This window comes from Clytia hemisphaerica, unplaced genomic scaffold, assembly GCF_902728285.1.
Source record: "Clytia hemisphaerica strain Z4C2 unplaced genomic scaffold, Clytia hemisphaerica genome assembly, whole genome shotgun sequence".
Classification (NCBI taxonomy): domain Eukaryota; kingdom Metazoa; phylum Cnidaria; class Hydrozoa; order Leptothecata; family Clytiidae; genus Clytia; species Clytia hemisphaerica.
Window position 1 is genome coordinate 1,094,908 of NW_027103562.1, and position 17,136 is coordinate 1,112,043.

At 34.9% G+C, this 17,136-nt stretch overlaps 2 protein-coding genes across 5 annotated transcripts in view; one reads left to right on the forward strand and one right to left on the reverse strand.

The window, feature by feature from the left end:
* The window catches only part of LOC136800685 (transient receptor potential cation channel subfamily M member-like 2), a 248,439-nt gene that overhangs the window by 23,201 nt on the left and 208,102 nt on the right, over positions 1-17,136 (reverse strand). The window contains exon 1 of one of the 3 annotated variants that reach the window (XM_067057340.1): positions 3,415-3,578. The exons of 1 other annotated variant lie outside the window; for it this stretch is intronic. In XM_067057340.1, coding sequence (XP_066913441.1) covers positions 3,415-3,431 — 17 coding nt within the window. In that variant the 5' untranslated portion in view covers positions 3,432-3,578. One more of the 3 variants, XM_067057344.1, reaches the window with a different exon arrangement.
* On the forward strand, positions 3,943-16,948 carry LOC136800661 (uncharacterized). 2 transcript variants are annotated; one of them, XM_067057312.1, is made up of 2 exons: positions 3,943-4,050; positions 14,586-16,948. In XM_067057312.1, the coding sequence occupies exon 2, from the start codon at positions 14,603-14,605 to the stop codon at positions 16,226-16,228; it is 1,626 nt and encodes a 541-aa protein (XP_066913413.1). In that variant the 5' UTR covers positions 3,943-4,050; positions 14,586-14,602; the 3' UTR covers positions 16,229-16,948. The 2 variants fall into 2 exon arrangements, with proteins under 2 accessions (XP_066913413.1, XP_066913412.1); XM_067057311.1 differs by lacking the exon at positions 3,943-4,050 and adding an exon at positions 12,158-12,464.

The window sequence follows — 17,136 nt, forward strand, 5'->3', positions numbered from 1 at the left end:
TTTGTGGCGCGAGTGTCATCAGCGAAGGATTTGAGAAAGCTGTGCACCACTTCCTTGTCAATATCCCCAATCAATATGAGGAAAATCAAAGGTCCCAAAACACTACCTTGAGGGACTCCTGAAATGACCTGTTGTGATTCAGAAGTGACACCATTCACTAGCACTGATTGTTTTCTCTCTGTTAGGAAGGACTTTAGCCACTGTAATAATTTTCCATCTATTCCTAGTTTCTTTATTTTTCGTAGGACAATTGAATGGTCTACTTTGTCAAAAGCCTTTGAAAAATCTAGGTACACAACATCCGCATTAGCACCTTCGTCCAATATATTTAGTATCAGGTCATATTGTTCCAAAAGCTGACTCAAACATGAACGCCCGCTTCTGAATCCATGTTGATTGGGATTGAACAGATTATTTTCATCCATGTGCTTTACAATATGTGCTCTGAGTACTTTTTCAAATATCTTGATGACATGGGATGTTAGGGCTACTGGTCTATAATTTGATGCCAGTGATCTGCTACCTCCTTTGTGGATTGGTGTGATTGTGCATCTTTTAAGTTCGTCTGGGACAATCCCTTTGTCCAAACTTTGTCTCCAGAGGATACAAAGAGGAATAGAAAGTTCTTCTTTGCATTGTTTGAGAAAGGTTGCAGGGAAACCATCGGGACCTGGTGCTGCAGTTTGGGACAGATCGTTGATTGCTTTTATTAAATCATCTTCTGTAACTTGTAGATCTGAAATGATATCTACGTTGACTTCATCATTTTCACTCTGTATTATATCGAATGGTTTTGGTGCACTGAAGACGGAAACATATTGTCTTGACAGAATTTCAGCCATTTCTTTGCTTCGTTGCGTCAATTCACCATTTGTGTTCAGCAGAGGGCCAATTTTCGTTTTTATCTTTGCTTTCTTTCTCGCATAAGCAAAGAAATATTTTGAGTTTTTCTTTATGGAATTGATTGCTATATTTTCAACATAACACTTGGAATCCCTAAATGATTTTTGTAAGTCCTTTTCAATTGTCAAAAGTTCCTTTGTTATTTTAGTCTTCTTTGATTGGGACGTGCATTTTAAAAATTGCTTTGTAATTTTTCTTCTTCTTCTCGTAAGAGATCGGCGATATCTTTCAACTTTTGATTTCTTCCTGGTATCTTTGGTTGTTCTGATTGGTATTCGTCCTCTGCATACGTCCAAACATATTTGATTGATACTTTCAAGAATTTCTTGTGGATCATCACTGTTAAGTTTTACATCCCAGTCAATTTGATTCAAATCTTCCTTTAACTTATTCCAATCAATTTCATCTGAGAAGAAATTCAAAGCGTTGAATTTGGAACGTGGTTCTGGTTTATCATCATTACTAGAAAAATTTTGAACTTTGAGCCTAGTTGATACCATAACAATACTGTGATGTGAAGTGCTTTGTAACACTGGTAAAATTGAGTAGTCATGTATAAGATCTTCATTATTTGTGAAGACAAGGTCTAGGGTGTTCCCATCTTTGTGTGTGGGTTGATTGACATATTGGGACATGAACAACTCGTTGCAAAATCGATTTAGATCATTCAGCATTGATCTTTCTTCCATAGAGCATCCAGTTTTGGGTAGTCCATCAGGCCATGTTGACTTTGGAAGATTGAAATCGCCACCAAAAATTATGTTTGGGACAGGTTCCAAGGCGGAAAGGGCTTGTTTCGCACCTTTGAGCGGTGTAAGAAGGTCTTTAGCTGTTGATGGATTTCCATTACTCTTGTCGTCAGGCTGTCTATATATTACAAGCATAGCCAAGTTTTCAGTCTTTGAGTAAACACAAAGGAGTTGTACACTTGGTGATTTATGGGAGTAGATTATTTCACATGAAGCAGCTATATCATCTCTTATGTAGAAGCAGACTCCTCCAGTTGCTCTCCCTCTTGATTTTTTCTTGCGTGATGAATCACATTTGAACAAAGTATAACCTTCTACTTTTAGTTCTGCATCTTTATGGTTGTTGAGCCATGTTTCTGATAGGCCAACAAACAGTAAACTTTTATGACATATGTTATTTTCGATAAAAGGAACTTTGCTTGGTACAGTTTGCGGGCACAGTCCTTGTACATTAAAAAAAGCAAAGTTGTTGATTATTGGAACTGAATTGGATTGAAGTTTGCTTGGTGAGGAATTTGCCTGATCATCGGTACAGTTGGCATAGGAAACTGGGGTATTTGAGAGGTTTGCGTCTGCTGAAGGTGATGAAGATGATTCTCGATCGAGGTGATCTTTTTGTCCAGTGTCTCCATGATTTCTTCCTTCATCAGACGGACAATCTCTAAAAAATGATCTGGTTCAGAGGATTTGATCTCATCATCTTTTTCTGCCAATAGCTTGCTGTTGTTGTGAGTTACTGTGTTTTTAACCATAATGGGTTCTCTTCTGGTTCCCTGTACTGTAGTGGAAGCACTACAAGTTACTGTAGTGGAAGCACTACAGTGTCTTTACCTCACATAGAACAAAAGAAAACAGCAAAAGAACAAAGGAAATACCCATAGCCACCATTTTGCAACCATGGGGAATCACAATTTTACAGAAAAGGGAATCCTCATATTGAATAAAGCATATTCTAAAAATTGAATGCAAAAATGAAAAACGTAGAAGCTTTCGTTTTCTGATCGTCTTGTTAATCTGTAATGAAGTGTTATAAAATTCCTTATAGAAAGACACGTTCTCCTACGAAGAGGCTTAAAAAATGATGTAGAAAAAAATTGTCATTTTGTCAAAAAATGTCATTTTATCTTAACAATTTCATAAACTATTTCACAACCACGGAGCGCTGACTTTTAGTTTAATCTTTTATGACTTGTTCTCACTTGTTTGGTTTGCGTAATAAAAAGACAGTCATTATTATGAACTCTGAACATGCTTAAAATCAAGGTACTTCCACTAACTGTTTGTAGTATATGCATTCAGACCATAGGCACTGGGCCGTGCATTATGAAGATAACACTTTGAAACACATTGGGCCATTCAAGAAAACCTTTGTTACCCCCCGTTGGACGAAGTGCATTTTTAATCTTTTTCTCTTTTTCTAGCCTCGGAAATATTTTTTTTTCAGTGGTGGTCGGAAATTCTGCTGGAAAGGCCCATTGAAAGATTACAGCCCATATCAAATCAAATTGTCTTTTCTTTATTGTTTAAACACTATAATAAAAAACAACTTCAGTGTTTTTCAATGCACAATTTAATCAGAAAAACACAAGTCTTCACCCACATTCTTCTTATTTCAAAATTTTCACTTTCTTTATACTATTATACTATATATGTAGCATAATAAAAAGACACAAACAATAAAAAAATGATTTATACCTACAAACTTGATAATATAATTATAAATCACATTACATTTGCAAAAACCAACATAAAAAGATGATACCTTTCACAGTTTGTCATTTATCATCTGATCAACAGTGTGTCAATAAAAATTATTTACTTTTGCTTTATGCTTGTCAATAAAACATCATCAAGTGAAAAAATGTCATAACCAGGGAGAAAGAGAAACAAGAGGGAAGGAAGAAAGCGAAAGTCGTTTGCCCTTTTTACTCAATCCAGGCTTTTTCTTGGAAATAAGTTTTTTTAGTATTTTACCGAACGCTCCTAGATTTCATCTCTACCCCCTGAAATGCAAGAAAAGTGGGATTACTGAGAATGAGTGTGTGTCTCCCATATATCTTTATTTTCATTTCAAAAGCTGAACGATATTGTTATAAGTTTAGACACTAGAAGATCCTCATCGATGTAAACTATGTCATGATCTAAGTAAAAGGAAACATTAAAAATAGATAATGTTGAATGAAGGATTGCCAGGGGGTACGTAAAATGACATGTTTAATGGTCTATTTACACTACATTAGAACAGTCGGGTCTAGCCTTAGTATTTGAGGGGACATAATTCAGTAGATGACTTTTCCAACTGAATCCGACTGACCTCAAAGATCACAGATGTTTTTTTTTGGAAAAAAAGGCAAAAGTTAAGACTGAGATTGATTTGATGACAGGACGAAAAAGAAAGGTGATTACTTTACACTTTAGGCGTAATTTTCGAACTAAAACTGTTAAAGTAAGGTACTGGAAATAATGTAAGGTACCTAGGCAACTCTGGATTTCGAATTAGTTTTAGCTGTTTTAGCGGAAATTCTGGCAGAATGGCTGGGGGGCTGTTCTCCATTTTGGTTATAAACCTTAAAACCTAAACAACCTGATAACAGATTGTGTATTTTCTGGCCCAGTACGCTGAAGCTCTAAAGACGTTGGCGAAAATATACAATCTGAAGAATATGGTCGCGCGCCTGTACGCGGACCGCATAGAATTTTATTGAAGAGGAACAGGTCCGAGTGCAATGTCGACAGGGAAGGGTGTCATGGCCGACAACTTTTAGGTCGGGTTCTCTCAAAGCAAATTCAGAATTTTTTGGAAAAGAAGCATGCAAAACATTATTGTATTTCACAAACAAGGTTCTTTAATTAGCCATTCCGGGTTTGCTTGTTTTTTATTTGATGCTTATCAAAATCTTAAATTTTAGGTCAAACTTTGAAAAGCAATTGTTCTTTGTGTAGTTGAGCTATAAAATTAATTATTTTTGAGTAATTTAGAGCTTTCTTTTAGCTTTCCAACCATATATAATATGCAGTATATAACTTTTGTCTAAAAATTCGTTTCAACAAAGGCCATTTTTAGAAAAATTAGATCTGCGGGACACAAAAAATTTTATATACAACTCATCTTTGATTTCAAAGCGCTGCGAAGGAAAAAATGTTCAGACAGTGAAACTTTCCATATTTATCAGAAAATACCTGAGAAATCCAATGGTGCTACTCTCTGAAATTATTTCTTTCATTAAAGTTATTATTTTTTACTTTTCATACTTTGGCAAGCATTGTCAGCCTAAAAATGAGGACTAGAATTATAGAGAGTGATACCACTGAAAAATTTGACCCTTTATTAGCCTAAAACAGTTATTTATATGCCATGGGGAATTTTTTCTCCGCAGCGCTTTGATTACAAAGATAGGTAGGTTCAACAATTTTAACTTCCGCTTTATAACTAGTCAGAAAGTCTGCCGTATACTATCTCCGCTTTCTGATTTGAATGATGGCGCTGCGATAGGACATCAGACAGTGAGGCTGGAACTTCGATTTTTGAGGATTACGATTTTACCAGCTTTTTAGCGATTTTTGCCTCGCTAACCCAAATCTCGCAACCTCTTTACCTTATTAAAGGAAGATCGAAATTAGAGTTTTTCAGCGTTCCGAAAAAAACGCAAAGCAAAAGATTTTTAATCTTCACAAGATCGATTCTCAACAACAAAATCATGAATTCCATGAGAAAATTAACATCTAGGTCAAAATTTCAAATTCAGAAATAACACAAGTTTTCATTTTCTCTTGAATATAAATATGTTGAAGTGTGAGAATCCAGAAAATCTTTCTTTAAAGTCCATTTTTCACGCTTCTGTGCTGGGGTGAAGCCTTTAATACAAAAAAATACAAAATTGCTTGAAAAAACCAAGAACTTTGCCAGAAACTTTTTTCATCCAAATATGATTGTATCAGTACATAAATCTGTGATAGGGTACTGACAACCATTATAGAAAACATATCAATAATCAAAATCTGCTTTGCTTAACTCCTATTTGTTTTTTTCTGGCTGTTATGCATGCCTACCCGACTGTCCGTTAGTCACACTGATAAGAAGAAAAGTTCCAATGAAAGGCAAGGGAAGCTGCATGTTTCTTTTATTTTTGTCTTAAAAACAGAAGTACTATGACCATAAAATAAGTGCAAAATTTTAGCCCTAAAGGTTGAGAGGGTAGCTCACAAGAGGCTCATCAAAAAGTGTCCGTTAGTCACGAAACTCATTCTACCTGAGATGAAATTTTCATAAGATCACTTTTTCAAAATGGTTGGTTTCTAACACCTTATTGCAAACAAATTGAGGCTTAACTTACCAAAAATGAAGTATTTTTTCACTAAAAGTTGTTTTCTGTTAGTAAACATGGCAATTGTCCGTTAGTCACGAAATAGATTTAAAATTCAGAGTTCGGAGAGTATAATAGACGGCACTCGCTTAAAAAACCATGTATTTTGTTCTTATTAAAGCTATTGTGACTATATTTACCCATTTTACCCATAGATATATGTTAAATGGTCAATCTTTTCTTTGTGTGTGCATTTTACATTTTCGTGACTAACGGACTAGTTGTCATAATAGGGAGAATAATCCTTTTCCAAAGTAAATAAATAAAATACCCTTACCCTATTTGTCTGTCTTTGTCCTGATTCAACAAAGAAACAATGCAGTGCAAAAAACACCCATAAAAACTCAACAGATCTTCATATTTCAAAATTTTCAAATTTTTGGGATCTATGAACTTGACAGGAACGGTACCACACTGAGAAAAATGAGATTTCTTCTATTCTTTTAGGCTTTTTTCATTCTATTGATGTAACATTTCACCCCTAAAGCACCAAATATAGGAATGGTTGGATTGCCTCGTCAGAATCATTAAAAAACCGTTTTGTCCGTTAGTCACGTTTTTAAATGTCCGTTAGTCACAGCATTTTTTGCCCAATTTTTGCCATATTTTCTTACTTTGACAATTTTTTTTCAAAATTAATTTTGAAACATAAAATTCAACCTTTCCTCTTGTGAATTTAAGCAAAAAACCCAAACTGTAGCTTTAGGAACAGCACTTTACAGCTGATTGTAAAAGTGTCCCATTTTAGATGTTAATTTTTGTGTCCGTTAGTCACGGGCCTATTAATTGCAATTTCTGACCAAGTGAAAGTCAAGAGAAAAAGTTTTATATGGTTCTTGAAACTTTGACCCCCACTGATAGTTACCACGCCAAAAGAAGTTTTATTCCTATTTTCAAGCTTGACTTCTAGCCTGCTAAACAGTGGAAATGTCCGTTAGTCACATATGGAATTCATGAAATACATCTTTTGGTCTTTGGGTTTGTTTCTGACGTTTTTCCTTCAAAGAATATCGATCACTTTCCTTTTCCCCTCGAGCGCGCGAGAAAAAAATGATTAGCTCGCATTCTCGCGCAGGCGATTAAAGATGAGGCGGCAATCTTGCACTGAGGGTGCTACTTAGTTTCCACCCTTTTTTGCGCCCACAATAGAATGATCCAATTAAGGGGGTATTTCAAATGATAAACGATGTCGTTTTGTAAGTGTTTATTTTCTAAGAGATACAAATAGTATATTGAATATTATTAACTTATTTATTTAAAGTATTTTTTGAGCCCAAATTTAAATATCTGGTTGAATAAAAAACAAATGTTAGCAGTTCCGTTTTTCCTCAAACCCCCGGGAAAAGTTTTTTTGCCGACTTAGCTATTTTACAAATTTCGGAAAAGAACTCCCATAGGAATTCCGATACATAACCCGATTGGTTCATTTCGGAACGGCTTCAAGAAAGTCATAATGGCAGATGATTTTAAAAGTTTCTGAGGAAATGTGTCTAATTTATCGATGTTGATGGCTTGTTGATTCTTTATAGAAAAAAGATAACAGGTATAGCTTTTTCTAATCCTGGAATATTGAGGTTTTCAGCTGTACTGTCAGAGGGAACCCCTGGACAGTTTTCTGTCGGCGCATGCGTCATTTTTTGAAAATAATTCAAAATTGCACAATATCCGTGGTTGTATAATTGAAAATAAAATGGCCGCATTGTTTGTCTTTAAATAATTTTTTTATCTTAGTGAGGAAAACCACTGCTTAATTATTGATTTTGACTAACTACTGCCGTTTAAAACAAAATCTAAATCTAATTCCGAGAATCTGAAAGTTTATGAAGCAATTCTATAGTGAAGATCTTAAAGAAGAAAATCAATCTAATCACATTGAGAAAATAATGGAAGTCTTTCCTTTTGCCATTAAGAAAAAGTAATATTCGATGCTGTTGCTAATATATATATACTCGTTTTCTTTTTCATACAGCTGGCTCCCTATAAATATCTACTTTATCTTTTATCTACATTGGAGTGCAATTTCTAGGCTAATAAGGCAAAAAGTATATGGACTCAAATGCTCTCTCATTCGCTGTGTTAAAACAAAACATCTGAAAACACAAGTGAAGAAGACATTTTTGTTCATTATGTTTTATATACAACAGAAAAAAACACTTATAAAATAGTGATTTCTCTTCTCTTTTTAAAAATAAAAGTTCATATTCAACTTTTATGTTTGTTTTTTTCTGCCATTTTAGAATTAATAATTATGGTGTCAGCCCATCTAATTATGCGAAGACCATAGTTATAAATTAAAAAAGAGGGAATTCTGATTAGTTTTAAATTCAAATTTGGTGTGACAGTTAATAGTTTCAGTTACATAATTTGTGGGTTCCACTGGACTCTCTACTTTTTCCCCCATCAGAATTAGTAAAGGCAAAAAGTAGTTGAGCTCCAGCTCCTGGACTACTTTATAACGTTTTTATTGTTTTTTGCAATGCAATGTCTTCTTTTTCAAAAAAATGTCTTTTCATTTCTTCCTTGAAGTGTTAGCAAGCCATTACAAAAAGAATTTTATAAAAGTCTGCAGTCAAAATGAAGATATCTGGAATATCTTGACTCAATACAAAAGCTTGAATTTTCAATTTTCGCAGCATATTTCGGTGCCATTTTATATCCCATTTCTGGGCTAAATTGTCAACCTCAAATGTCTAAAAAGGTGCTATTTTAGCGGAACCAAAATCTCAATATCTCCGGAACCGCTTATCATTAGGAGGTGTATGACCCCTCATTTTTTTCTTTTTTGAAGCTCTACAAGATGAACTAGGTTTGATTGCCACCAGAATAGTTTCAATTTGACCCTGGAATGGCTACTTTAATGGATGAATATGCTCAAAAAAGAAACTTTAAGGGGACCCGTCCATATTCATTTGACAACGCAAAACGTCAAATTGACGTTATCCTCTGAACCCCCTCCACCCCCCACAGATAACCTCAAGCGATGTACTGATGTATACCAAAAGTTGTAGACATTTTTCATCAAAGTTTTCCCGTTCCGTCGCAAATGCCGTACTTGGTTGTACCCGTGCGTGTATGTGTTCTTTTAACTAATGACTTTTATTTCAAAAAGAAATAAAAAGCTTCACTTGGCGCTAGGTCCGTGCCGTGCTTTAGGCGTACCACTGACCGCGCAAACAACGAAAATATGATGTAATGATATCATAGCGGGAACCAATAGGATTATGCGATTATTTCATACAGGGGGGGGGGGTCGGTACTAAAATCTAAGACATATTATGAGTACTAAAAGGATTTTCGCTAATTTTTGACATACCCCCACCTATTTTTCGAAAATGTTATTTTAATTCACATGTACTAAAATTAATTTGAGCAATTTAACATAGATACCACCCATTTTTTGCCCTTTTACGGGTTTAAATTTACCAAAATGGGTTCATTGTTACAAACCTAGTCGAATTTAGCGCATCAATCTGCAAAATAATATAATTTTATTACTAAACTGTGCTAAACTGTACATAAAAATATTTTTTAAAAATATTTAAAAAATTGGAAAAATTCTGAAAGATTTCTGAAGATTTTTTCGAAAATTCCTGAAGAAAAAAAATCAAACTTTTTCCAAAATTGTTAAAAAAATGCTCCATTTTGGCTGATTTTAGAACAAAATACTAAGATTTTTCAAATATTTCTTTAAGGGACCACCCTTTTTGGTATTTTAGTACACATATGGTACTAAAATTATTTTTGAGCTTTTTTGCAGTACCACCACATCACTAAATGTCATGATGTCTGAGATTTTAGTACCGACCCCCCCCCTGTTTCATACACAAATATGTTTTCGAAAGCTTATAAAGTATAGTGTGGTTGGTGGTTACAAGTATCCGCGATTTTCACAAAAAGGTATACCTTTGATTTCTTATAACGTCAAACCTAACTTTTGAAAACCCCCCCACCCCCTCATAACGACAATTTTACGTTTTGCGTTGTCCAATGAGTATGGACGGCTCCCCTAAACTGATCACACAAGAGAAAACAAGGTATAATAACATCATACACAAATATCACTTAAAAAGAGAGAAATATCATAAACAAACATCTTTATATTATCAGTAGAAGAAAACTGAAGCTATAGAAAATGAATACAAACCATTACTGAATACTTTTATGAAGTTTATAAAGTATAAAGAGCAAAAAAACTTGAGTTTTAAAACAATAACAAACATCCATTTTCACCTTCCACCTCCAATTTGAAACCTTTCCATTCGCAAAGCATTGTGGGACAGAATTTTAATTCCTATATATAAAACGCACTTTTCATGGAGAGCAATTTTAGTTTTTAAGTTTTCGGCACAAGACAAAAAGTTGACTCAAATTTTCTGTAGAGATAGGGCCATTTTCCTCAGATGTTAGTTTTTAGCGATCTTTAGAGCTTCAGCGTGTCGCGTTAAGAAAACTTCACAGCTGCTATCAGGTCAATTTTGGTTGGCAAACGATATCATACTCCAGGATGCATCGTCTCTTATTTTTCCCCCTGTTTTCTACTTTCCTATCTTCTATCCTGATTTTCTCTCTTTCTCAAGTGTTTCTAACTGTTTTCTAAGTATTTTTCTGAAATTTGCCCGTACCGTTGAAACAGGTCTCCGTCTCCGGCCTCCCCGGCTCCGGCTCGAACCACCAAATGCAAGCAACCATGGTTTACAAACCCAACACCTAACCGCTTGTGCTAATGAGACACAACAAAAAGCTGTCATTCACAAATACTTACCGTAACTTGGTCTAATTTCGACATCCCTCCTCTAATTCCGACACCCTTTTTATCAGCTAAAATTGATAGATAGGTTGAAACTGTTTTCCTTTGCTTAGTGGTCAGAGAGGAACAATCCCTTTTTAATCAGTGATTTAAACTTTAACATTATTTCTGTCTCTAAAGAAGGGTGTCGGATGTCCAAAATTAAAAAAAAAAAAGAGAGCATTCAATCACTTTCTTTAACAACCCTTTGAAGAGAAGACTCGATAAAACTGTTCAAGTACTTTGATTGTTATTGATTACTTTCGATAACTTTGACAACTTTGATAACCAATTGATTACTTGGATAACCAATTACTATGATATATCTTTAAGAAAAATAAAAAAAATGACCTAAAACCAAAGCACAAAAAGAAGGCCCGCCATGCCATAAAGATTGATCCCCTTGTTTCTCCCAGCCATTTTGCCCGCCATTCTAGAATTTGTCTGTAACAGGGGGCGGACAACACAGGATTTCCAAGTTATCACCAAAATTCGAAATTTCCAAGGCGAGAGAAGAAAATGTATGAATTTCCAAGGCAATTGACTTTAAAAAAGACAAAAAAGAATGGAATTTCCGATGCATTTTGCAAAAGTACATTGATTTTCATCAGAATTTCCGACCACAATTGGAAAAGAAAAATTATTACCGAGGCTAGAAATAAATAAAAAAAGTATGTTGTCCGACAGGGGTAACAAAATTTTTTGGAATGGCCCATTTTGTGTGCCTTTGCTCTGGGTTTCCTCAAGTATCTCATATCGCGCATTCTGATTGGTCAGAGAAAGCAAAACTGGTTTTGTGCGCATGAATCGCATGATTTAACTGGCCAAAATAAACTTAGTTTCAGATGATTTTGACGCCCTGCTACTGGAAACATATTTGATAAAATTGAAGGCCGAAAGGTACTCAATAAAATCGAAGGTATTCAATATGATCGAAGGTATTCAATATGATCGAAGGTAAGCAAAAAGTAATCGAAATGATTGAAAAAACCAAAAATGGTAGAAGAAAATGTCATAATCTAGAGTCGAGTGAGATATGGTCACTGACCACCTTCGATTATTATTGATCATTATTGATTACTTCGATCACAATCGAACGTTCGATTAGTACCATCTGATAGTCATTTTCATATCCAGGCACTTCCAGGCCCTTTTTCATAAAATTTCACCTTCCAGGGGTGTCAACCCCTAATTTTCAGGGGATTAGTTTGTTATCAGGGGAGGGGGTCAGGGGGTCAGGTTTGTCAATATCCCTGTACAATATTTTTTTGGAATACACTGTTTAGTCTACTACAATCCAGTACGTGTATGTGTGTGTGTCGTGTAATTTTGTGTCAACTGCGCGCACGTGTCCAAACAATTTTCAATTTTTTTTATTTTAGCGATCGCATGAAACTTCACTCTCCCTCTAGGTAACAAAATTCCGGTTCTCGTATATTTATATACGATATATATATTCCTTATAAGGGAACCCAGCAGAGAAACGGTAGGTATAAGGAACTCCTTTTAATCATAACTTCTTTTCCTCTAGATGGATTTTGTGAAATTTTCAGGAGAGATCCATAAAATTATTAACTTGACAATGAGCAATGTTATGTTGTTTCAGGAATGATGTGAATTCATTGGAGATGAATTGTGGACCATTGCAATGATGGTGTTTAGGTAACCAAATAATGTGAATAATTTGCTGATTTTTCTGATTATTTCTGATGAAGTGGTGCCACTCTAATCCAGTAGTACAAGGAGGATGGTAATGGGCCTTTCAGATCAGCTACAAGGGTGATACAAATCAATATCTTCCTTATTTTCTTTTTCACGCACCCTGTTGATGATGATGTTGGAGTCTATTGATAGCTTTCTTTGGTCTTTGATTTGTTCTCTGACTTTCTCCCTTCTAAGTAACGGCTTCATGTTGTTCAGGTTACATAGTGGGCACCCCCCATTTAAAAAGGGGGGGGGTTTGAGAATTTTACTGAATTTAAAAGAAGGGGGGCTTGTGAAAATTTCAAATAAAAGGGGTGGCTTGGACAAAAAGAGGGGGGTTAATTTTTTAAGGGGGGGGCTTGGAAGATTTGGCAATTTGCAAAAGAGTGTTTTCCATTCATTTTTCAATTTCTCATTATTGGTATCTTTAAATATCTTACTGTATCTGTTAAAAAGTAATTTCTGCCATCAGATTCATATTATTGTATTCTTCATTTTAATAACCTTGGAATATAATTAGAGATTGTAAGAGTTTGTGCGTAAAAGGTTGAAAAAAGAGGGGGGTTGAGCTAAAAGAGGGGGGTGCCATTTTTAAGGGGGGGGGCTTGATACCCCTCTGCCCACTATGAAGTTCAACGAACCATTTACTTTTGTAGTGTTGGCAAAACTTTTTGGTTCTTTTGCCACTTTTGGAATCTTAGCATTCACTGTCTCTTCAATTTTGGTGAATAGCTTCTTTTCCAGGACAGAAAATTGGCTCTGGATTAGATCAGTTTTTGTGGTCAAAAATTGATTGAAAACAGGGAATATTCCCACAATCTGCATAGTTTATGCAAAATTTTAGCACTTTTTTACCACAAAAACGCCCATAACTTTTGATCTAGAAAAGTAGAGACTTTGATATATAATACATTGTTTTGCTCAGTTTGAAAAGCACTACCATATATAGGTCTTTTTTGATTTTGAAGACCCCAAAAAATCGCAAATTACGCAAAAACTGCGGGTTTTATTCAAGTTTGGTAACATTTAAATTCCAAATCAGTACCCTCAAATTGACTAAAACCAATGGTTAAAGCTTGTTCACCGGCATTTTGAAAAAAAGTAAAACGTTTTGAGGGGGCTTTACTGAAAAACATATTATTCAGCTGGTATGGTGGTAGTCTCGTATGGTATTGAGTCTTCATTTTTTCATTATCTTTAATGTAATTATGCTCTGTTAGACAAAAGTTACAGAAGACGGATATTTGGTAAACAATGGCCAAAAGCTCAGATCCCAAAATTTTGGGTCCGGAAAATGAAATCCATAATGACGGTTTGCGGGCAAGTAAAAAATCTGACATTTAGAGTAAACATATATGGAGTTACAATTAAGTTTTTAGAAACCCATGTTTCTTTTAATTTTCTGAGAGTACATGATTTTTTTTATAAGAATAGTGTACTTTGGATGAAGGTCAAGTATTCTTAAGAAATTGCTAAAATTGAGGGTGAAACAGGGTGAAATATTCTTAACGTATTCTTACTTTTTTAGACTTAACGTTATACAAACATGAGAAATGATCAATTTGAGATCTTTGGATTTTTGAATGCACATTGGGAGCTAAAATTATATTTCTGCTGTGGAGTCGTCGTTTAAATTTTACAAAACTTTGTTTGGGTGGTCCTTAAATTTTTAACGATTTAAAAACCTTTGTCCAAAATTTTATCCTATTAAAAGCACCTTTTTTAAAACATTTTGTTCGGCCTCACAATGTTGCCTCTGATTGAAATCTTGATTTTTTGAAAGTGCTTCATATTAATAAATGTTTTAATGAATAAAGATCAATTGGGAATCAATCTTTCTGCCTTTTTTAAGATCTCTTATATTATATGCATTATTGATTTTTACATCAGTCCACAAATACTAAACATCTAAAAATGACTTTCAAATAAAATGAATATAAATTATTCATAGCTCTATAAGTCATTCAATGGAAATTTAGAAATTATGAAAGTTATTTCCTTCATATCATTTATAAAAAAAGAAGTACTTTTTACAGAAAGGGGAAAAACTGTTAAACGTGTCCACTTGTCTTTTTATAGCAACAAAAGAAGATACAATGAATCTGCCCATTTTTGTTTTGGTGATAAATTATCTTTTCCATGGATCAAAAGCTGCCTCTGATGATGACTGTATATTGAGTGAATGGGGTGACTGGGGCCCTTGCAGTAAGAATTGCTCAACGGGTGGTACTAAAACTAGAAGTAAGACGATTATTCAAATGAATGGCTTCTTTGGTGATCCATGTTCAACAAAAACTATGAAAGAAAGTACTGAATGTGGCATTGAAAATAATGGGTGTGAACAACTTTGTGATCCGCAAACAGGACATTGCCATTGTAGGAAAGGAATGATGCCAGACAAAGCAAACCTGAAATCTTGCGTGGATATCAACGAATGCAATGCTAATTTTGGACGTGGAGATTGTGCTCAAAAGTGTGAGAATATAAAAGAGGGGTACAAATGCAGCTGTTACCCAAACTTTTACTTGGCCTCTGATGAAAAGAATTGCAATTTCAATACTTCAGCAGAGAAATGCGATTTTGCCATACGAGAATATTCTGACACGTTTGAGTGTGTTTGCAAAGATAAAGAACTTGTGGGACTAAAATGTAATAAGAATAAAGATCAATGTAATAATGTTAAATGCATGAGTGATTCTGTCTGTTTACTTTACAATCACCCTGGTGTCAATTGCTTTGCGATCAAAGATATGATTCCTATCTTGCATCCCATTAAGTATTCTACCTACAATATTGGAAATTATCGATACATTGTTGAGCTCTACATGACAAGAATCTTGGAGAAGATCGCACCAAAGTCACCGTTATTTGGCGGAAATTATGACACCAATGACATTCATTCAAGTGATACTTCAAAGTTTTATTACGTAGAAGGGTCACAACCTCGGCAAGTCAAATCTTTCACCTACGTTTTGTATGCCGTTTTTAATATTGAGAATTCATTAACATCAGCCAATCCACAGGAGATCTGTTCAAAGCTTTCAGGAACTGACGTACATTGTCTCACTCAAAGAGAATGTAACATTTTAAAGAGTGAAGGGTTTTCATGCCCCCATGTGTATACATCTACATTCGGAAAACAAGAAAGCAATGACAGTTCAAAGAGCAATGTGATTGTCATTGTCGTTTGTCTGGTAGTTCTTTTGGCTCTCATCGCGATCGCTATCTGTTTTGTCCGAAGGAGAGGGAAATGGCGCAATCTGAGAATGATGTTTCATAGAGATACTGAAGAGGTCAGGCAAGTGAATGATAATTTGTTACGTCAAGAATCACAAAATGAACCACCACCTCCTTACACTGCTCAAGATTCGAATTTAGTACATATCGAGGAATTCGATCGAAGTGTGTTCAAAGATGAACCGTTGAATAAGAGGGTGGAAGAGCCCGTCTATGAATCCGTCACCAACCTAACTGGATTACCCAAATACGAAGACGAGTATGAGTCAATGAGCTCAGTCAAGAAAGGAGATAAAGTTGATTTGCCAGATGAAGAGGATGAAGGCGCAGCACGTTACGTTGCAGTTCCTTGTCCCACCATAGCTCCTTCATCTGGTGAGGCTGCTGGCCAATCATCCTCATCTGCTACTGAAGTCGAACCGCATTATGTTGCACCAACTAACAATAAACCCTTACTATATGACGATGACGACATTAAGATTTGAGTGACGCCCACGTCACCTTTTTAGATTAGTTCTGTTTTAGTCTGTGGGGTCTTTATTTAGTGGTCTGAATTTTAGCCTGAAAATTTAATCGAATCCATATTTCAAAAAGCTTTTAAAAGTTTACAACTTTTCCCAATCTATACTGCTTCTATAACCACGTTGGAATTTGAATCTCAGATGCATTACCATGGAATGATATTACAATATTGATATATGAGAATGTATGTCCTTCCTCTGCTGAAATTACCCCTATGCTCAGCAAGGAATAATATCTATGTTACAAGAGAAATTTTAAGTAATGAATAAGTTTTGTCAATGTATTTAAAGAAACTATCAAAAATATTTTCTGTTAAAAAGTTTTAAGTTTATTATTTTAAGGGGCCTACCCTTGATCTGTGGTATTTTTTATGGGATGCAGCCGAAAGTCGTGAATGTTATCAACTTTTTGAGAGGCTGGCTACATTTTGTCTCATAGAAGATATCACGGATCCGAATGGTTGACCCTTTCTTAGATAGAATGATGTTTCTTTTTTAATTGTAGATAGTTAAATTGTCGCTTATTTTTTGTACTTTAGAATTTTCAGATTTTTATACAACCTAAAGAAGTAATCTAGTATAGGTCTCTTCAATTATATAAATAAGAACTTCTTGCACTTTGTACATAGAACGCACGATTTGAAATATCAAAGTATCGCAGTACGCCAAGGCGTTCTATCTAGACGGCTTACCTTTCTAAGTGATTTTCATTTCCATCAATCTTCCTGCCGTTCGATAGATAACTAATGAAACAAAGACAAACTGCTTTGATTTTGATGTTTGAGAGTTTTGCGTCCAGAAAATCTCGAAGTCGAGTTTTTCGCAAAATTTAATTAAACGGAATTTATACACTCAAAATTTTAGGATAGTCT

What these genes read in the sequence shown, in the direction of transcription:
- LOC136800661 (XM_067057312.1), top strand. Translation starts at nt 14,603, where the DNA reads ATGAATCTGCCCATTTTTGTTTTGGTGATAAATTATCTTTTCCATGGA.